Source organism: Apteryx mantelli, chromosome 1 (genome assembly GCF_036417845.1).
Source record: "Apteryx mantelli isolate bAptMan1 chromosome 1, bAptMan1.hap1, whole genome shotgun sequence".
NCBI classification, from domain to species: Eukaryota; Metazoa; Chordata; class Aves; order Apterygiformes; family Apterygidae; genus Apteryx; species Apteryx mantelli.
This window is the reverse complement of record NC_089978.1, coordinates 101,039,775-101,063,085: the sequence shown is the minus strand read 5'-3', so window position 1 is coordinate 101,063,085 and position 23,311 is coordinate 101,039,775. Positions and strand designations below refer to the sequence as shown.

Sequence of the window (23,311 nt, the reverse complement as noted above, 5' to 3'; positions counted from 1 at the left end):
CTGAACATTCATGAGTGCAACTGAAGTCTGCCTAAATAGATGCCCTGATTATCTAGACAGTGAAGTATTTCTACAGGCCATATGGAGAGAGACATATGTTTGCTGTCTTTTGAAGTAGTTACACAACTAGCAAAGAAAAGATTCAAACTCAGATTTAACAAAGTTTTTCCAGGGAGAACTTGGAGACTTCTTGAAGCTGCTTAGTGCCTGAAATGTATTTATACTGTGTATTTGACTCAGTTATTCTGTATGAGTGGCATCAACCAAGAGACAGAGAGTCCAGAACTAGTCTTATAAAGAACAGCTCATTAGGATGCTGAACTCTAGTGAACTGTGGAAAAAAAATGCAGTCATATCTGCAGCACAGAAGAAAGTAGAAGCCTTCTCAGCCCTGTGTCAGTTAAATACATTTTTAATACTGCCGCTAACAAATAATAATCCTTTGATTTTCTTTCCAAAAGCTTGCAAAGTTGCTGGCAGCTCTGGTAACTCTTTCAGTTGCTATTGTCAGCTCTGCCAGTCTCTCTTAAACCTCACTAGTCTCTTGCATCTTTCTATCCAGAGCTCATGTTTCTTGCCTTGGATTTTGCCAGAAAAAATACCTACAATGTCACATAGTTTTTTGTTTTTTTTTTTCCCAAGTCTACCCTCCTGTCTAAGCAGGCTCCTGTTGTGTTTTCTAATTAGGGAGCGTCCTTCGCAGAGAATGGGATTTTGAGGTAAAGGGGTGAAAAAAGGGTCACTGGTAATTTATTGAATGTATCAGGGCTGAGCTAGCTGGTAACTGTAAGACTGTAAACCTGAATAATTAGTTCTGTAGGAAACATCAGAAGATTTGGTACTTCAATTCAGGTAAAAAGACAGAGGAATCTGAATCATTATCTCAATCTTATCCAACCCTCTCAGGAAGGAAGTGTTATAAAAACAGGTCATCTGTCAAAAATTCCCATGCCATTAATACTGGTAAGGAAAGGCATAATTCAAGAGCAGTCTCTGAGGTAGTTTTATCTTTCTCTTTTGGGATCGCCTAAAACAATAGACTACAAAAATATAAACTAAAATGTTCCTTCAGAGACTAGCCTTTCAACTTTAAATTTTCCAAAAGATTTGCTTGTCAGCTATTTTGGGCTTGCTCCAGCCATATTGGTTCATTCATATGCATTTTCCTTACAAAATAGCATCAGTGTCATGAGTTCACATTTATTGAAATCCAAAGTTTAGAGAAAGCAGAGGGAGGGACAAAGTTTGGGTAACTCCCTTCATCTACATTGTTACTGATAACTAGTTACTGAAGTGACTAACGAATAAAATATTATTGTTATCATCAGAGTATCTAAAGTCACAATTCTGTGGACAAAAAAAACCACACCTCTGGAAGATGATGACATGAACAGCTTTTCTGCAGAGCTGTTTGTCAGCAGGTCTCACATAACCCCACAGAGGAGGCCAGTGCATGATGGAAGGAGTGCTACCGACAGCCCTGTAACAAGCGTCCTGTGCAGGCTGGGGAAAATCATTCAATTTTTCTGTGCCTGGTGAACCCATAGTTTCGGAGAATTTTGCACAGCTTGCTTCCTGAAGGAGAATACTGACGTTTCTCAGTTCAGTTCGGTAAAAGAAAAACAGGAAAATCAAAAATATAAAACTCAATAAATTGCAACATTACAGTTCAGAAGGAAAACTTTAAAAGGTGGTAACATAGTAAAAATACATAGATAACAAAAAGAAGGTGTTCAGTCTTTCTCATTGAACTAGGCTGTGCAAAGGGAAACAGCAAGTATTTAGGATTGCCAATCTGTCATGCAGAGAGAGTTATCTCACCTGACTGCAGATAATCTGCAAGAGAAGGTAGTCTTGTGGAGTCCCAGTAAGGACAGAGGAAGACACCATCATTGTACAATTCATCCCATCTGAATTAGACACCTTTCTTACAACAGGATGAAGCTCTGCTGACCATAGGAAGACCCTAATGACTAGCTGAGATTAGCCTGAAGCCTGGTGAGCTTTATTAACTCTGGTTATGCTGTCCATAGACAGCTCCCTGATGGAGCCAGGTTCCTCACCCAGGCTACAACTATTTCCAGGGACTTACTGGCATAGGTACAGGGCTGTGTGCATGCCCCTTCTCAATTCAGATCCAGCATCACTTCTCAAAGTACTGAGTGTGCTAAGACGGAGGCAGAAACTTCTACTAACTCTGCAGGAAACGGCTTGGGTACAGCAAGACCAACGCCAAGCTGGAGCTATCAGCCTGCTGGAGCTAAGCCAGTGCTGTGCAGAAGCACTGAGGCATCTCTGCACCTTCTAGGCTACAGGAGAATATAGGTAAGTGCTGCGGGACGCTTGCTGGCCCTGCTGCCTCAGGTAACGGAGCCAGCTCTGCTCCCACCATTGTCAACAGGAAAGCCCACCTGCCTACCACGGGCTTAAAATTGTTGGTGAATCAGGGCCCCATTGCAGGGGTATAAGTGAGACTGCTTGTACTTTTAGAGCTCCTTAGACCACTTGGGTGAACTTTTGGTCTTGTAGAAGTCCAGTGGAGCGTTGTTACGGACTTTTACATGACCAGGATTTCATTTGCTGAAATAAGATTTATACTGGAAACTTTCCTACAGTCTTACTACTCAATCATCATGCAAGCTAAAATAGAGGTGCTAAATCAGAACTAAACTGTAGAATATTTAAAAAGTTAGTTCTTTTCTGTATATGTTTAACAAAAACAAAGAAAAAATCTCCCAACTCCTCAATATTACCTATTACTATGCATATCTTCAATTCATGACTAATGTATTTTGATTCAATCACAGGGTATGTTTTAAACAATTCACTGCTGCATTATGTGCTGCACTTAAGATGTTCAAGATCTTAATTGTTTGTTCTCTTCAGTATTCCACACCCAAGAAGTTAATGAAAAATTCAGTCATGATGGTATTGTTTATGACATATACAGCAGTGACACATGATAATTTCACAATCATTTCAAGACACCATGTGGTTTCTTTTGACATTTTGTGACAGGCTGTGTTATGAAGCACAATTGTTTGCATAGGAAACAACTGTAACACGTGGTCCTTGGGATATTATGTTATCTTCTGATAATGATGTCATTTACATGTGTATGCTATAATTAAAGACTACAATAGTGATTCATTTGAGTAAGACTTATGAATCCATTTCATCTAAAAAGGATAAGAAAACCTATAATCATTTGGGCTCTGATCCTGAAAGCTACTTACTTACAACCTAATGCAGCTACACTGGGTGACCCATTAATTGAGACATATAAACCACGAAGCATTTATTTCTCAGTTATATTATAGAAACTTCAATTAAAATCATTATAATAATGATTGTTCTCATAGAGATCAACGAGAGAAACAGGAACCTAGCAGTGCTCCAAAACCCTTTGTCACCCTGTCTCCTATTGATAGTATCCAGAAAACAATTAAATTTCACCTGTCTACTTGACTAACCTAACGAAGCTGAAGACATGTAGACAGCAAATCCACTGCAGTTAATGCAATTCCCCCCTCTTTCTCCTAAAAGACATTAGACAGAAAAATACATTTCAAACATCCTGGCCTGCATGCCACATACAAAGCAAACCATCTTAAAGGCAGTCTCAGACACATGAAGCTTTCTACATAAGCACAATGGTTTCTACCCCACACTCTAATGGGTATCCTCTTGATCAGGTAAAATATAACCTAAAAACTATAAGATCATTACATTTTTGTCAGTGTATTTCATTGTTTGATGCTTTGATATTAGCCATACTGCAGTTTTAGTATAATGTTTGCTGTGCTTTTTTGCATTCTCTATTCTGTTTTCCGCTGCTTATAGCTTCCTGAAAAGGATATATTTAGACCCCCCAAACTTGTTTTCAAGCCCAATGTTTCACTCCCCTCCCTTAAGTCTAGCAAAATCCCACAGAGACATTTTTGATTTACTTGAATTTTCAGAAGAATGTGTTTGGGCACACAGAATATTTTCGCAGAGATATTTGCATTCAGAAACAGCTACACAAAAATAGCTGGGAGTGAGGGACAATTCCAATCTGCCACAGATGCAGTCCTCAGGCAAACTGCCTACGCTATGTCTAAAGAGATTAGAATTAGACTAGGTCCCACTGAAGACATTTGAAAACAAGCCGTTCGCATAAGCTAGAACTGATGAAGGCTGGGCAATTCTGAATTCTCCTAATGGAAGAAAACTCAGGGCAGCTACGTATAGCTACAGAGGCATAGAAATAAAAAGGAAATGCTGACTTCACGTATGCCCTGCTGGCCCCTTCTTCTGTCTCTGCTCCAGAGAGCCCCAGAATCACCCTCTTTGAAGCAAACCGATGCAGCTTTGTGGTCACTCCAGCCGTGGGGCTGGCGGCAGGACAAGATGGAGCTGGGGAACCGCGAGCGGGGCCACTCCTTGCCTATCCCTGCAGCCCCCAAAAGTACAATTTCTGAACTGGACTCGGCAAAGCACTAACTAGGCTTTTCTAGAATCGGGGTGGAGGGATATGTCCCTGCAAAACAAAAATCGATAAATTGTTTTTTCGAGAGATACCTCTACCTTCAAATGATTCCTTTTCTCTTCACGTGGAATTGGGAAACAGAAGTTTGGGAGTCCTTACCATACCTCTCCCATCCAACCACTTCAAAACTATACAAGGTCAATCTCATTAACTTTTTTGCTGTCTCTAATGTATTATTTTCATACAGTGACCATACACATTGTATAAATATATTGCATAAGTAATGATTTATACACATCATTAACCTTGCTCTGAGGCTTGTAACACTGAATATGTATGTGGTAGCCCTTCTTACTCTGTAGCTCTGGAATAAACATCCCTGAACCTATTTCAGTGTTTTACATTTCACCTATTTCATTGTGCACTGTAATTTTTTTAAGTGAAAATGAATAAAATAACAGTATATATTTGGATGATGTAAACAACAAAATGCATTAAAAGTCAAGAAATTCAAAATTAGAATTCCTAGAACAAGGGCACTATTAGCACCTATTAACATGAGACACTTAATTAAGGAACCTATTTTAGGAAGTCATTCTCTCTACCTAATAAAGGTTTTATATCTATAATTGTACAAATATATACCTAACCATAACACCGCACTTCCATAGTTTATTTATTGTTGTATTTCAAAAATATTGTTGTGATTGTATTAAAAATAAGCAACATCATAGAATTTTCCTCCTAGGAAAATCTCCTGATTCAGAACAGAACACATTTAGTCACATTAGCCTCAGAACACATTAATATGAATCATACTAATTGTAAAGCCCTTACGCTTGATCTACAGGAAAATTTTATGAGTCAAAGTCTATAATCTACACATTATCCATTTAACCTGATAGCAATATTTTTAATAATTATTGATTATATCAATCCTTATCAAAACATTTTAAAAGAAAACACTTCCAGGAAGATAAATAAAGTTTATATATCCACACCAAAACTACTGGAGCTGTAGAAGTAATCAGTTATTACTTCCACAGTGTTTCAATTATGAAGTATTATACTAAGTATTTCAAATGCAAGTAGATCACAGGCTTAATTCTGAAAAAACAAAAGCAAATGAAAAATTGTCACATAGTAAAAACAAAGATGTCAGAGTTTATTGTAGATTTGGAACCTTCACTTGACTCAGCAGTTTGAGGCAAACATGCTGATAAAGTATTATTCCCAGCAGATGAGATCCATGCCTTACAAAAGTTGTGCAGATGGGCTTAGCATTTAATACTGCACAAAATTTATCTGAAAAACATATTTTTCCTGAAAACAATCAATAAAAACAATACGTCAAGTGGTGCTATAAAGTTACTCTTACATTCAGTATTCATGTTTATGTATGTGCATGTATGTGGATGTTAGTTTTATACATAAACAGAGAGAGTTCATGCATGCATACATATGACAATAAGAGACACCCAAATTTAAACATTTGTTTACCCACACACTTTGCATAATCATGCTGTTCTCTTCCACACAGAAAATCTGTGAATGTACAAATAGTGATTTTTTTCTTCCTTGGTCTCCATGTGAAAGGGACACATAAAGTGGGTTTCTAATGTATTAAAAAAACTTTTGCCTTTAAAGGAATAGTATGAAATGCCAAATAAATCAGATTTGCAGCAAACAAGCAATTTTCCCTGGGAAAACATCACAAGGTACACAAATAGCATGCCAGACTTAATGCAATTAAGTGACTTGCATGAATGCTCTGAAAACTTCTCACTTATTATCTTGCTAAAACATACAATAATGTAAATTAAGTGGATACAGAATCCACACCTTAAACTTCTCAGGAGTATAAGAATTAAAGAAACTCCTCTACCTCCCCAAATCATTATGTCAACAATGACAAATTCTTCCAGCTAGGTATCTGAAGGGTTCTTGGGAGAAAAATACTTCCACTGGCTTTATGGAAAGAGGCAGGGAGCAGACCATCAAAAAGAGTACAGATCCTACCTGACTTGAACCAGGTAGATGATTTAACAGATTTCATATAGTGCAGCACTCCTGTTTCTGGGCACGTTGCCTCATTCATACAAGTAAGCTATTCTGGCATAAGGTAAGCAGAGGGAATCTGAAACGCATAAGCATTCCAGTACAGCTCCCCTCGAGGTCACTCTCATTTCAGCATAAACATAACTTTCGCTAGGTTAGCTTCTGTCACTTTGTGTGAAGAACAGGTTAATTCAGCAGCAAGTCAAGCTGTCTTGCCATAAGCAAGCTGGAAGTACATGATGTATCCCCTAAAAGTACTACAACTCCTGCTTGTTCCAGGCTAAAGTATCCCTGGATGACTCCGGGTTAAATCTGTCGTGCTTTCAGGCTCCTATGTTTTATACCTACAGCTTCCTCATTCATATGCAGGAGCCAGGGCATCATTTATTTCAAGTTTATGCTTTAGCCTTCATCTGTCCATTCTTGTGTTCGCTCCCTTTTAAAGTAATTTTAACTAAACTGCAAAAAGTCACTCTCTGTCCAGAAAAAGTGTCCACATGAGAGAATTATAGTAATATAGATAAGTAATGTTACTATTAGAATATACTAGAATAATTAGTAAGACCAGAAATTATCTTGAATATGGACAAGATACTGTGAATTGCAGAAGACAGCATTCATATATGTTGGTATATACATGCAAGTACATCAGCATACAGTCTAATTATAGAGGCTGATGAACTTATTGTGTATCAGCTAAGCCATGATAACTGCCCAGGCTCATATACCTGCCCACAGCAAATGGGAGGAAATTCAACCTCTTTAATTGTCGAGAAATGGCTTTGCATTTGCCTGATACTAGGCGCACACATGGATAGCCACCACGGCTCAGCAGATGCCAAGCCACTTGCTCATCCATGCTAACCTGATTGCGTGTTTGAGCCCCTTCTTCCAGAAGGGAGCCTGATTTATTCTGTTATGGTACTTTAACAGGTGAAATAACTAGAGAGCAACGGTTAAGAGCAGATCACGGCAGCAAAAGGAACACAGTCTTCCCAGTCAAGCTAAACAGAGAGTGGTGCCAGACTGTTATTCCTTCTGGCCAGGTTGCTTCTCTCTTTTCTTAAGTTATTTGAATTCCTCTTTAAGTGCTGTGGGAATTCTACCAGCTTCCTAGTAAAGGACCCAAGACCAGAAAGTGAGAACTGTGCACAATAGCACCTCTGTGCAATGTGTTATTCTGCTGGGAATCTCTAAACAAGGTCAATCCAGAAAGGCAAGGACACTATAAATACTCAAAACTCTGAACTCTTATTTGCATCCGTCTATCCACTGGTATGTTCCTCGAAAGATGGCCGAGAACAGACACAAATGCTACATGTAGTCAGCAAAAATCCTGAGGGCACCCAGGTTCATTATGCACTCCTGTAATGGTCTTCACCATTTAAATGCACGCTCACTTTCTTTATAAACTGGGAACTTCATTTAACTATTATTTAAGTCTCAGAGATCAGCATTTAGCAAACAGTAATTGGATTTTCAACAGCAATATGCAACCACTTATGAAAAGTCTGTTCTTCTTTATTTCAGCTTGGCAAGTCACCACTTAAAAAACTGATAGCAGGAGTTTTTCCTTGCTGAAAGTATGGGTTTATGACTTTAAGTGCATGGCAAGGAGCCAGCTTTTACCAGTAGCAGGTGCAACAGTGATATGCTGCATTGCAAAGACAAAAATAGCAGAACAATGCTTTCTTATGGAACATTTACAGTAATAAGCAGTAACTTAAAAAGACAGTTTCAAGATAAGACCAGAAATGAAATCTTGCTGCTCTATTGCGTATGTGGACATGTGCAACTGCCAAAATCAATGATTAGTAATTAGAAGTCAGGAAAAAAAATCTATGAGATGATCTTTCAACTGCTCTGAAGAGATGCAACAAAATGTATTTATGCAATAACTTTGTTGGGGTATTTTCTCCCTCTCTCTTTTTTATTTTGTGGTCACAATTTTATTACAGCTAACTTTCAGAAAAGGTATTTCATCCTTTGAAAACCTTTGTCTTTTGTGAGCAGAGAGACAGAGGCAAGGGGAGGGTTGTTTCTCAGGTACTTACAGCTCAAAATGGTATATCATTTATCACAAGAATGTTCTTTTTCAGTTGCTGACAATATGATTTAGGAATATATTTTAGCTAATTCAAAAAAATTTCAGAAGGGGAAGACTGGACTAAAAAGAGCTTGCAGCGCTGACTGAATGCCAGACTATTCATCTCAATTGGTGTTTTACTATTCATTTCTAAAGACTAACAACAAAATTTAGTAAGCACATTCTAGTAACACTGGGGCTCAATTACACATACTTACAGAGTATGGCATACAATATATATGCATAGGCTTTTTCTTAAAAGTTTAAGCCAAGTTTAAAAACAACAACGAAACCCAACCCAAAAGCAACTCCTCCCATCATATGCTTAAATATGTAGATGTTGATAACTGAGACCATTAATTTACATAAGTCAAAAAGAGAAAGATAGCTCACCGGACTTTTACAGGGTTATGGCATCACATGACATTTTGCAAAACAAAGTATGGAAACATCCAGTGAAAGTTTCAATTGTAAAAGCAGGGAGCTTATACCGTAACGTCTTTGCCAGCACCTGCCTATGCTGGGCAACTTCCTTGATTACTCAGGAACACGCGCATCAGCTTGCATGAGGGAATACACCATGGTGAAGGCTCACAGCTACCACAGTTAAAACAATTTCATAATAGGAATCACATGTACCCACTTCTACCTGCACAAACTGCTCTGTTTTAATGTCCTGATAAATGTATACAATGGGCAATTTTCACAAACATCTAAAATCCTAACTGATAACATTGTTTACTCTTTTGCAAAGTCACCAGTAATGTTTCCAAATTTCAAAGCAAGGTAAACACTTTAATGGAAAATACTATTCCATCAGCCAAAAACAACCTTCACTGTCTTTAGTGAAAGACTTGGAACTATAGCATTTATTTTCTCACTGAAGAATCATTTTTCTTTTTTAAATTTGGTTGTGGGTATCTACATCCATATTTTTACACGATACTGCTTCCTCAGGGGCTACCATGAATTTGCCAGATGGAAGTTAAATGCTGAATAAATGATGCTACAGAAAATAAAATGAATTTCATAACGTCGTACATAATGCTGGGAGAACACACTTTCTACAGGGTAAATGGAAACAGTCAAATATTCTAACACAGGATGGAAATGAAAAAGAAAAGTGAATGTAAGACTAATCATTCTGTGGAGACAGTTAAAAAAATTGATTGGGTTAGATTAATTATAAGTAATTAGGACAACAGCAAGAGCTCATTCTTTCATTAACTCCTGGTTTGACAGACCTAATTGATTCATTCCTTAACCCTGCAGGCTCCTAATAAGATTTATCTAAAAATGGAGGCATGATTCTTTACTTGTCTATACTGTGAAGATGCACCAAAATCAATTGCTGTGGTCATAAGTGGACACAGAGATTTCTTTTTCTTTCCCTAAGGAACGTAAAAGCGACATATTAAGATATGTTCAGGCATCACATATTGAACAAGTATCTGAAAGAAGAGTGTGAATGAAAGCTCACGTGCTGATGAAGAGGTGAAATCCCAATAGTTAGGAATACAATTTAGGGCCAAGGAAACCTGTTTCCCCAGGAGCAAATACATCTAGCCTGCTGAAAGAAAATCTGCCTTTGCAAATCCTTCAATCTAATTGTATCTGATGAATTCAAAGCAAGAAGGAGTACAAGAAACAATGCCTTAAATTCTTCTGTGCCCAGCATCTTCAACTTGTTGACAGCTCTTCTTTCTACTTTGAATTTTCTGTTCCTTCTGTGTGCTTCCAAATGTATACTTAGTTTTTGTTTTTATGTTGATTATCACAGAATCTACCCACAGTATTTATACTGAATATCATCATAGGATTTTCAAGGAGAGTTATGATCAAAACTACCATGTAACTCTTGAAAAACTATTTTTTGAAGAGAAAAATAAAGTGCTACAAAAATGACACTTCCCTTATATCTGAAGACAAATTGCCTCCTTTAAAAGAAGCTTAAAATAGCAACATTTGATGTGGTATTTAAAAAGAAATATGCTCTTCTCATTGCAAGCATAAAATATTTGCATATAAACTACCATTTTTACATTTTCCTTTTGCTGCAGGAGAATTACCCAGCAAAATATATGTAACTGATTTGCTATCTGTGTCACTTGATACTCAAACTAAGTATATATCCTACAAATTTTTTAAGATATTGCAAATTTCTTAAATTTGCTTCTCACAGATCAATGGCTCTTTCTTTCCTTTTTTATGCAAAAATTAATTTTTATATCAAATCACAGAATCGCTGAGGTTGGAAGGGACCTCTGGAGATCATCTAGTCCAATCCCCCTGCTCAAGCAGGGTCACCTAGAGCACGTTGCACAGGATTGCGTCCAGGCATGTTTTGAATATCTCCAGAGAAGGAGACTCCACAACCTCTCTGGGCAACCTGTTCCAGTGCTCTGTCACTCTTGAAATTGGAAATTGAAGCCATGGATAAATAATCAGCTATGGAGGAACAGATATTAATACAAATATTAATTAAAGAACAAACCCACAATCTTTGATGGAGAATAAAACAAAAATCTTATTAATGACCCTAAATTCAAAATAAATTAATTAAAGTAAGTATTACAGTTCTGGTTTTAGGACAACACGCAATAATCAAAAACAGCCAATAACCTTCTGAAACATAAGTCTTGTGCTGAAAAAGACTGTGGTTAGTTCACTCAAAGTACAGAAGAAATTTAATAATTTAAGCCTCTGACCATTATTGTTGCTCTTTAAATAGCATTCTGCGAAACCTGAAAACATCTAAGAATAATAATGGGGAGCTCTGAAATGGACAGGGAGCGTAAGAGCGTCCAGCCAGAACATGGTTACAAAGATAAATGACACATGCCTTAAAGTTAACATGGCTAAACACAGAGACAAGAAATGAGCTGAAATGGAAGAGAAAAGAGAAAGGGAAAGGAAACATAGGACTATAACAGCTAGCTTTTCTGAAGTGGAAATAATCACATATACTGTACCTACCTGCTAAATTAATTTGTGTCCCACTATTGCTTTACAATGCTCTCTTATGTATATTTAATCTTTGTTAGAAAGCTAGCCCCAAATAATGATGACATTGCTAATATAAAAATAAGAATGATACCTCATGAGTGCATTTCCTCTTTTCAGAATGGATAAACCACTAGAAGCCAACATTATATCCAGCAAATGCTCCGCACACACACCCCCTCCCCTCCAACAAAACTAACATATTCACAGCTTCACCTATATTTTTAAATATAACTCAGTAAAATTGCTTGGTTTAATAAAACAGGAGCATGGAAATCCAGGGAGTTAGCCTCTTAAAGTAAATATGCAAGAAAAATAAGCCTGTGTACCTATATATGTGCTGCATTTGAAATCCATCCGACTCTTTGTAAACCAGTAAATATCACTACTGAATTATGGGCATGGGTAGTGACTAGCCATTATTCCTCTACCACAGGGATTAAAAAAAAAAAAGAACCTATCAGAACACTGCCGTGACACTATTTGTGTTAAGACACACTATTGTGTAGCTGACTTTGAAGAGAATTAAAAACCACTCTGTAATTTGCCTAGTTTACTATTTTAAGCAAACATCAGGAAAAAATCTTTTAAAGGTTTCTTTGCTGTTTAAGTATGGTGCATTTTGATGAGAATTTCTCAGATAAATGCTCAGATTTAATTACCATGTCTACTCATTTCTCTCCCCATCTTCCAGTTCCATATTCATTTGGTAAATATCACTAGAACCACTAAATCCCATTACATCCAGTCCCAAACTCTTAGGACTTCACATCTGCTACAGTGATGCTTAACCGCTTCTGAGCACTGCTTTTTTGAATTTGCCGTTGCTCCCGAAGGAGCCAGCTGGGCTGGTGCCAGTGGGCCAGCCCCTCTCGCCCCGGGGTATCTCCTCACTCTCCGAAGGAGGCTCTGTGAGAATAAGTTCCAAAATATTTCCTTTAAGATAAGAGCCTTGCAGGATTACCAGTTTATTATATTCTAACACTGCAGAGTTTGCAGCACTGTGGCAAATACCATACACTGAAATATTTGGTCTTACTTGCTTGATGAAGGTTGTTATGAATGGAATATCTGTCTAGCTTGTATCCATCACTGTAACATCAGCATCTCCAATGGAGGAGGAGAGTGGAACAGAAGTAAATTTCTACTCGTTTCAGCAGCTCCTAAAAACATTCAAAGACAAAGGAGCTGCAATCCTTGATCTGAAATGAGCTCTGCTGCTCGGAGGCCTCCTGATCACAGTTGGCCAAACCTGAATATGAGTTCATTGCAGTCTGAGAGCCGCATAACACCTTCTCTGAATAAACTGGTAATTTAATAGGACAAAAGATGTGTTAAGATTGAGGAAGGAGGGCATGCCACTAAAATATCTGTAGTTTGGCTGTGTTTAAGTATTACTGACATGTTCAGTAATGTAAGAAAACACCACATCAGCTAGGGAGCCCTGCTTTGTGGATCCTATCTGTTAGGAGTCCTTCTAGGAAAAGTAGAGGTATGGAGGTATTCAAAAGATGAAATCGTCACAACTTTGTTAAACTGGTCATTTTTACGAGAAAGCCTTAATATGTCTCCTCTAGGAAAATTTTAACAGAAAGAGCAGTTCTGAAAATAAACTCCACCCATGCTTTATTTTGAATGTTGTCATTTGGTCACCACAAAGCTGAGAGAGGCAAGAGAGGCAACTCTCCTGAGAAAACAATAAATACGATACCATTGATACAAATGGAAAAGATTCAGCAGGGTCTGTGCGTGCTTTCTATCTGCCTGGCTATCTGGAGAGACATTTATGTCTCACCTTCCTGCTAGCAGCACTGCTCTGCAGCCGGCCTGCAAGGCAAGAAAAAGGGCTGCTATTTTCTTTTCCTCCTTGCATCCAATTAGAAAAAGGTTCTTAAAAAAAAGAGAGAGAGCGAGAGAGGGAGAGAAGTCCTTACTCCCCTCCCTTTCCTTAAGTGAGAGTATTGCAAAGATTTGCATACAAAAGCACTTGAATATTTGCACTGCCGTGCATCTGGCAATTATCTTACAAGAGAGAGCATTTGTTTCAGCCAATTGCCACAGGCTTGGCATTACTGAGAGAAGTAGAGAGCATTTGAATGTACAGGAAAAAAAAGGGATATTGCAGCTTTCTAGCAGCTACCTTGAACATACTTCACGTTTAATTTCACCCTGTTGCCACAGGCACTGTGTTGTTATGACAGCTGATCTGCCATTGAATAGCTGTAAAGGAAAATCAACAAAGGATCGCTTCAGCGATTTTCAGTGCAATTTATTGGAGCTTGTATCTTGCGGCTGCTGCCGCCTGTCGGGGTAATGACACATGATGGGTGATTAAAGTGCAAGTCCTTAAATCAAAGCTGTGCCAATGGTCTGAAAAGGCAGAAAACAGCATTCAAACCTTGTTCATTTCTCATAGTGGGAGGACCTCATTAGGAAAAAAACGCGCTGTTATACTAACAAGAGAAAGTACTTGTGTCTAGGGAACATTTTCATGTTTCCGAGATTTACTGTAGCTTTCCTACAGCTTCTTTTAGACTGTGCATTTAAGGAAAATAAATAAGTAATTAAAACAGATAGAGGGTATTACCATCCATCATCACTGACTTGGAAATTAGAACTGAGCTGTACTGCAGTTTGTTCATATTCTCATCATTTAACAAGGATTTTGCCTTTGTTTGTCAAGAAATAGGTGGTAAAAGAGAGAGCTGCCTGTGATGGGAGTAAGGGCAAAAATAGGGAAGGGCATCTGGCCAGCTCATGAGAAAGACTTTGGGATATACGAGCACTTTCAGTTCACCAAACTTATTTCTGTTATTCTGTACCTTTACCTACCCCTTAATTCTTATGAAATATGCAAGTAATACAGCTAGAAATTTTGGCCAATTCGCGTATGGGGCAAAAATGCAGTCTACCTGTGGTAGCTGTAAAGTAGGGATGAATAAGTAAATAAATAAAAAAGCCCTTTGTTTAAAGATGGGAGAATGTTACAAGAAGAAAATAGTAAAACAGAGTACACAATCAGACTAGGGGATTTGTTTTGTTTTGCCAAGGAAAACAGTATTTACAGACCATGGGACTGTGAAAAATGGAACACAGCCATATTAAGGAGTATCAAAATAGCTGGGCGTAGGTGAATTTGACACAGTATGATTGCTATTCTTCCTACAAGCATTTTTTGAAGGTGTTAGGGATGGTGAGTTTTATCTTCCTTTACAACATATCGCAGGTAATTTATCTCTGCAAATGCAAAACAGGCAAAGCTACCCTTATCCACGTCTGGTGGGATATATGCATTTTGGATGAGAAACTGGACGTAAATGAAAGGCCAGCACCTACATATAAATGCTATTCTTTTCTTGCACAAGGAAAAGTAGCAATTGGTCAGATCTCAACATTTCTGTATTCTTAATAAGGAATTATGTTCCCAAACACTCCGATGAGTATTTAGAAGTACCCTGCTGAGCCAAGCACACGGGTTCTCCAACATGGTGCACTGGCATTACTGCAGGCACTGTGGGCAAAGCAAACTTGTTCACCCGGCCACATGGGAAGCGCACCTTTATCCTGCCCAGAGAGTTTCCCAGAGGAAGCCACACGTAGACTCCTATCCATTTTAATAAACAAATACTGCAGGGCTTCAATCATGTGGTGAAACAATTGTTAGCTAGCAGCGGAAGAAACAGCTTCGTTACATTCAAAATGTCCCTTCATAAGCACCTTCCTCGGGATTTTTTTTTTTGTGTTTATAATTACTGCTATCTTTTATTTCTCATGCAGCAGTAGCTAGTTTTACAATCAGGGCCCTTTTGTTCCACATGCTGTATGAAGATGGAGAGAAACAAATCCCGCCTGGAGGAAGTCATGATCTAAACGGACAAGAGGGATGAGGGGAGGCAGAGGCAGCAGAGATGCAGCGGGGTGAATTGCCACAGCAGAGACCCAGGGCAGCTGCAGCAACACAGCGCTAGGCTCCTTCTTGCACTGTGACCAGGTTTCCTTTCCCAGGCAGCTTTTTTTCAATTATTCTACCAAGCTCTCGTTATAGCCAACATTTTAAAAGGTTTTTTTTTTTTTTAATGTTAGTAGTGAAATTTAGCATTAAAAGTATTAGCTGGGATTAATATGTTCCTGCTGGAAGGAGGTGTTGGTCTGACTGAAGCATATGGCTTTAGGTTTATGTATTAATCATGTACAACGCAAATAGTTAAGAAGTATATTTGAGAGGAAAGTGAATGAAGCAACTCTGTTTTATTGGCAGACAGGATTTGTTGGAAATGTTTTGGTGATAAGAGTAAAACTTCTCAGTCTCCATCCTGACATGGAAATAAGTGATGGATTCAGGAAGGGGCAGGGCTAACATGACTGCCTCCAACAGATTATTTACATAGGAACATAACAGACCTTACTGAAAGCTTGCTTTTCAAGAGGGAATTTTTTCACAATACTGTTTTATCATGTTATATATGGCCTCTAAAGTGGAATTAGGAAGTGTGACGTTTATTCAGATGAAGGCAGGCAGGCAGTCCATTTTAAGCAGACATCTCTTCCCCTGTGACTCCCAGGCAACCTTTAAATAATTTTAGATCTTCCCTTCATGTTAAAGGCTCATTATCTTTTATAGGAATTCTTTAGAAGTCTTCTGATCCCAAACACCAGGAGTCATTTCTCAAGACAGCACTAGATTTCTTATTCCAGGTCTCTCTCATGGTTTTCTAATATTCTGTGTCTTGCTGAATATGGTATTCAAGAATTGCATATCTTTGGTTCAGAAGAAAAGAAAAAAAAAATCACCAATCATGATCTTTATATCCATTTCTTTAAAGAAAAGGAGAAGGACAACAACTGCTAAGTGCAGATTCTCTGCTTTCATGGCTCCCATTCTAGCACTGTGGTTCCTGATTCAGCATTGACTCTGGCAATTTTTTCTCTTCACATTTCTTTTAGTATTCAAATCTCTTTCTTTCCTTTAATCTTTTTTCTTTGTACTCCCTCCTCATATAATCTCTGACAACCAAAAAGTTAGAGCATTTTTCTGAGGTGAAGGTGTCATGAAACAACACCATTCTGAGACACTAAATAAAGGTATAGCTGGAATTACTCCCATTTCCTTCATAGCTTTGAGTCTTGTTAAGTAAGTCAAGGGTTTTTTTTTAGCTTGGATGAGGTGCGTTTATACTCAGAAAAAGTCAGTCAGTTTCAGAGGCAGCAAGTCATGGAAGTATGCTAGGCCAATGTTTATTCTTGCCACCCCTGAACTACCAATAGAAAGTAATCTGTCCTCTTTTGACAGCAAAGGTAAATAGCTTTTCATTTAACATATAGATGGTACTGGAAATGCTAGAAGAATAAGGCCACCAGCCTAATTTAAGAGAAGATTTATCACAGAAACTATGGAAAGTAGAAATTTATCCAGCATTGCTACCAGTAGAGCAGGTAGAAACTTTCTTTAAACATGGAGGAAAAGAATCACCTGCACATAAAAGTGTTCATTTTAAGTCCATAGTAATGCTGTCAGTGGTGAGCATCTGTATACAGGAAATATCAGTGTTACAAGGGATGGTTAACAGGTGGAGAAGAGGGTTTTAAGCAGACTGCAGTTGTGTCTTTCTTACTAGAGAGGCAAACTAGTTTCAAGACCAGTGACCAAGTCTGTCTAAGCCACTAACTTTTTTCTCAAGTGATTTGAGCTACTGCTGTATGGCCTGTGCATGGACAATCTACATACAGAGTGAAGGAAGACAGGAGGCCAATACATCACAAGGAAGTCACAACAACATATTTATGTTAATCTTTGTTATATTTTGGAAGGCTACTTCTTACCAACTTTGTCACCTAGGAACAACCACCTGGGGTAGATTTCATTGCCTTCTGCCTCTGAGAAAAGGGGGCATTTGGGTTGACCTTGTGAAGCAAGGCAGCAAACTATGCAGGATCAATGAATTGCTAACACTGTGAGTCTCACGGAGGAAGCCTGCGGCTTTTTTCTGGCAGTAGGGCTATCCCTGAGGACTATCCCTGTGAACTAGAGTCTAGAAATCAGCTTGTGAGGGAGAGGGAAAGGAGCCACTGAGAAAAAGAAAACAATCAACAACAGAGCTCAGGATACAGTATTGGGGAGAATAAAGGCAGGTACAGGCCCATAGTTTGGAGTCACTTCACCTGCTTAAATGCCAGTCATAAAAATGCTACCAGAACTGGGGATCCAGCTATACCAGAAGCCTACCACGGCCCTCTTCTGCTCAAGTCACTCCCCAAAGCAGCTTGTCTTTAATGCGTGCATGATTAAGGCTAAGGCTGTGCCTCTTCTATGCACATCCCAACACCCCAACATCATTTGCTCTAAGAACCATGCTGGGAGCTGTATGTGTGTTAGTGTGGATGCGTGAGAGTACACACACGTGCGTGCCTGCTATCTCAGAGCCGGAGGGGTTTTCATTAGATTCAAACAGCAACTGACTCTCCAGGGAAGCTCCTGCTCTTATTTGATAAGGGATGCTCTTTTATCACACATGAAACTGCATGCAGTGATCAGACAGGCACTGTGCATAGCTGCCAACAAGAAGAAAGCTGTTTTTCTGTAGCATATTACAGCAGTGTGTCACTACTGCAGTTGAAGACTGGTCCAAAAATGGTCAGTTATGGCAGCCACAGAAACTGGTACTTCTCCTGATCCACAAAAAATCTGCAATTATTAACGTACGTGCTAGAGAGATTTTGGATATCATGTTATTATTGAGAAGATCGAGCCAGTTATGGTAGATCAGAGTGGAAAAGACATTTGAGGTACTGGGACTTGCAAATCTAATACAGGTGACACACTTCCTTTCAAAGAACTTCCAGTCATTCATTCTCTGACATTAAAAGAAACAAGTGAACAACACCTATAAACACAAATGTTAGCGGTCTAAAATACAGCTCTCCAAAATAGAATAAATTGGATTTTCCTTTCTTTTAGAGAAAAAAAAGTCTTTTTACTTTCAAGAGCAAACCTTTGCCAATCTAACTGACATCCCAAAACTTCAAAGCACTCAGTCAATCTGCAAAAATCCTGCGGGCATGAAAGTGCATGCCTTGGTGACCTCTGTCAGTACTGGTCTAATAAGTCACCCAGGCACATCTGGTGTGCCGGCGTGTCAGTAGTGTCTTTTTCACTTTCTAGTGAGAAATTATATAATCTCTATGGCTTTTTTCATAATACTTTCTCTATATTCTCAGATATGTTCACATTTGTGGGAGCTGCAGCTAACACACACCTTAAAACTGGATTGTTTTGTCTCTTGAGTCTAGAAAGTAAAGACGACAGGTAGTGATTGTGTTTACATCCCAGATCCAACAGAATTAGAAGATGTATTTTCTGAAAGTTATCTGCCAGTGGCCAAGTTAAAGTGACCACTGTAACTGCACCTTAGAGTATCTTGAGACTTGATTAAGGGATTTTTTTATCCATATTTTCTCCCACTTCTGGGATTTTTTTAACAGATGCTGGTGGTATTTCTCTTTTGTTAGTTGTTTTTTGACCTTGACAAAAGAATTTTCTTACTTCCCCTTCGTTACTGAACTGTAGCTCATAAACATGGTAAAAATATTTGAAATTAGATGTTAACCCTTTTCATCTTTAAGTCATCTTTTCTCTCTCTCCTAAACAATGTTTTCTATTAACCATACTGACTTTCCAGGCACTATCACATGCAGCTGAATGCCAATATTAAATTAAAAACAACAAAAAACAACCTACACAACCTTCCCCCCTCCAAACTATGGAGGCAGTAGACAAGCCTTTTTCACTCGGTGGTAATATCTGGATCACAGAGAAGGGTTTTAGTTCTTACTTTTAACAGTGAGGAACATGGACTTGCTGACGTCTGCTCCCACATCATTGCTGACCTTGCAGAGGTAGTATCCACTGTCTTCTTCCAACACATGTTTAATCAGCAAGGAGCCGTTTGTGAGAAGCTGGATACGACCATTCAATGCAATCGGCTGGAACTGAGGAACCCCGGCACCTAGAGCAGGACCCCCACAAAAACAGGTTAGTTAGGAAGGAAAGGGTCTCATTTTTTTGTAAATAAGGCGGAATCAATAGCTTCCTATTCTTAGAGGCTTGATTTAACTAAAATGCAGTTTGTTTCTGGGATCGCTGGAACAAATGGCATGGTCCTTGCCAAACCGGAACTCATTAAATGGAAAGGAAAGAAGACTTACCGAATACAATCCAAATATAATGGTAGAAATAATTTGCCCATGTTGTTAAGGAATAGAGATAAAGGGGCAAAAGGAGCATGAAGTGAGACTGGAGGAACCAGGAAGGGAGAAAGAGAGAATGAAAGAGATTTGTGAACAGCTCATGGGTAAAAAGGCACATTTGTTGTACATTTAGATGTTGATAAATTATTGACAATTACAGTTGAACAGTCACAGAACTATGCATCCCTTATGCATACACCAAATGAATTTCTTATGACTAAGAGGGATGTCTGTTGTAGTAAACATGGAATACTCAAGGGACCTCTAGGACCTTGTTTACTAAACTCTGGGTAACGTGGAAAAACACATCAGTGACTGTGTTGCCTGTCTCCTCCTACAGCTGACTGACTGATGACACATTAAATCTCTTTTCTGCCATGTCTGGGGCCAGTATTCATTCAGACTGATTAAAAAAAAATTACAAAGAAAGAAAGAAACAGAAAGCTGAAAACACTAATCAGGCATAAGGTGCCACATTTCATAATTGAAAGTCCATAAAAACGCAGGAAGCCAAAGGTTTCTGCATCAACTTTGATTTCAGGAAAAAAAAAATCTTAATACAAATTTAAGATTGAAACAACCTTTTAAACACTGTGATTCGTACACTTGTAGACACACACCCAAACTCTTTAAGATACAGAATTCTGGCCAAAATGGCAGCTGGTTGGACACAGCCACATGGAATTGGCATATTTTTTTTCTCATATGTGTTCACAGATGACTGATTTATAAGTGTATTAGGCACCACCTTTTTGCCCCATCCTAGAGGAAGGTCCAGTCAAAGGATGAGTCTTCAGTTTCCTCCTACCCCCGCTTGCATAAAGCAGGTACGAAACAGAAATACCGAGGGTGGCCATTTTATCCTTTAATATTGTAGCTGGATGCACTGTTCCTATCCACCACAGAAAACAAGTGGAGCAATACTCATTCAGTGGAGTTACTGGACATAGTATCTGATGATTCTTGAATTACTGTTGGAGCATTAATCATAGTCCAAATATGAAAGATCCCAGTTTCAGTCCCAAATGGTTGTGTTAAAGCTACTTTTACTTAGAATGGAGAAACTAGGTGATCTAGGGAATAAGGGATAGTTTTTATTTAGGTAGCTTATCATAATAATATAATGCTTACATTGTCATACTGTCCAGAGGCCCACCACAAGCTCAGGTTCCTCCAGCGATAGGAATTCTCCAAATGTATATTAAGATATGGTTCTTGCAACAGGGATTTTACAACACAGTTTGACAGCAGGAGAGGGGATTTTTCAGAGAAATCGTAAGTTAGTCTTCTTCAAGGGAACTGTCTTTTACTACTTTCTGTACATGAAGTTGACATCTGTCAGCATTAACTACTATATGCATTTGGCTGAGTCAGTTCAGGAGGAAATACAATAAATAAATACTACGGGGAATGATTTAGTATAAAATAGCAAGCTATAACAACCTATGAATATAACATCTGGAATATTAAAAAAAGACCTGACATGCATACTAAAATTTTTCTAGTCCTAAAAGAATTTGCTTTGGGGACTGGCAGTTACACTGAAAGTTCCCAAGGCTGATACTGTGAACTTAGAAATGTTAAAGGGATAATGTTTTCAGAAAAATCAGCTGCAAAGAATATTTGATTTTTCAGCTATTTTAGTCACATGCATAACCCCCCTCCTTTTTTTTTTTTTTCTTACTTTTTTCTTTAATTAGCCATTTTCTGTCATTTAGTAGGAAGGCATAATTATGCTTCGCTAATTTTACCTGTCTGCAATGGAGAGGCCAAATAGACCGATGCAAGCACTCACTTATAATTCTCCACACGAAAAATTTCTGTGACAATTGGTGTTCAAAGAAAGGAAAGGACCACTAGTCCTGTGCATAGGCAGAATTTTGCCTATCCTATGGATAGCCCTATGAATGGGCAAAATGTGGCATAAAAGTTTGCAAAGGCATCTTATTCCTTACGTGCACCTTTTCTGGTATTACAGCCAAAGTTTTTCTTGAGCAGTGACAGCCACTAATCACCAGGAACCACATGGAGGATTCTGTGGGGTGACTACATGCTCATAAAAGACTAAAACAACACATTCTTGCTGATTAGAGGGTCTCTGTATCGATCTGTGTCATTATTTTTCAGAGACAACACATCTGTTACATGTCTTTCCCAATGCACAAGAAAGCAGACTCTCCTCTTCCTCTTTTTCACCAACATTAAAAACCTAACTGCCTTGCAGGTGCACAGATGCCCTTTCTACTCTGTTGTGGCATCTACAAATGAGCTAGGACCTGATTGCTTCACTCCTGCTGGCCTAACCTCAATAATTATTACAGAATTTGGTACAAACCCAGCCTCTAAAGCAATTATATAATGTGTCTCTTTAAGGCAAGATGGACCATATAGCCCACACATATGTACAGCATTTTAGTTAGACTAGCTATCGAAACTGAAGGCATGCATTAGCAAAATGCAGAGACAGAATAAAAATACTGACCTTTTCACCTAGAGTTATTTTGGCCAAAAACTGAAAGTGCAGTTTGACAGCTTTTGCCTATATCAAGTGCCTAAAACTTTCTCTGACTTACAAACCTCAGAGCTGTTAAGAGAAAACCTTAAAAAAATGCCACTTGAGAGCAAAGTATCCCTGAAATCAAACTGCTGTCCTTTTCTCCTTTCCTATGGGCTGCTTGTCTCATCACGGTTAACTACAACTCAGCTAGCCCAACTTGGCCTCTTCCTTCAACACACAAACAGAACAAAACAGAACTGCTTCTTCGTGACCTACATTCACAATTAAAATCCCATGTACCACTGAGCTCAATGGCATTTGGAGCGCTGCACCCTTCTTGCCACAAAATGGATCGTATCAATGAAGGCAATAATAGTCTTTAAAATGAACATTTCTCTTCCCCCACTCGTTTTCTCCAAATGTCATTTAGACTTATCCTAAGGAACCTGAAAATGACATGAAGCATTAGATAAGGATTTATTCTCAACAGTACCCGTTTTTGTGCTTGTCCGTATGTCATTTGGGGCACATTTAAAGATCTCTAAAGAGCTGACTCATGCGCACAGGATACAGAGTTCGGAGAGTTTGGTTTTTTTGATAACACCAGCTAGAAGATAACTGGCTAGAAGACACAATCTAGCAAACAGCACGTTTTAATTAAAAATCTGTCAATTTCATATAGTTAGTTAGGGTCAAGTGGGGCCACTTTTAATGCTCTGTTACATGAGAAGAAAATGTCAAAGCATTATGTAAAGCGCATACTGAATTACTGCTTATGCTAATGCTACCTGACCTTTCGTCTTTGCTGAAAAGATACGATTGGCCATGTTATCACAGATTTTGAAGGAAAAAAAGGCAGCCAAATGCTAGCAGGGAACCTTGTTCTAAGTTTGTCTCAGTTAAAGCAGTGCTTCTTTTCTCTTGGGCTTACGTTTCATCACTAGTCCCACCG

General features: G+C 38.6%; 1 protein-coding gene across 1 annotated transcript in view; it reads right to left on the bottom strand.

Moving 5' to 3' along the window:
- Nucleotides 1-23,311, bottom strand: part of DSCAM (DS cell adhesion molecule) — a 405,855-nt gene that overhangs the window by 124,674 nt on the left and 257,870 nt on the right. The window contains exon 9 of the mRNA XM_013955244.2: nucleotides 19,448-19,621. Coding sequence (XP_013810698.2) covers nucleotides 19,448-19,621 — 174 coding nt within the window. The remainder of the gene's footprint in view (nucleotides 1-19,447; nucleotides 19,622-23,311) is intronic.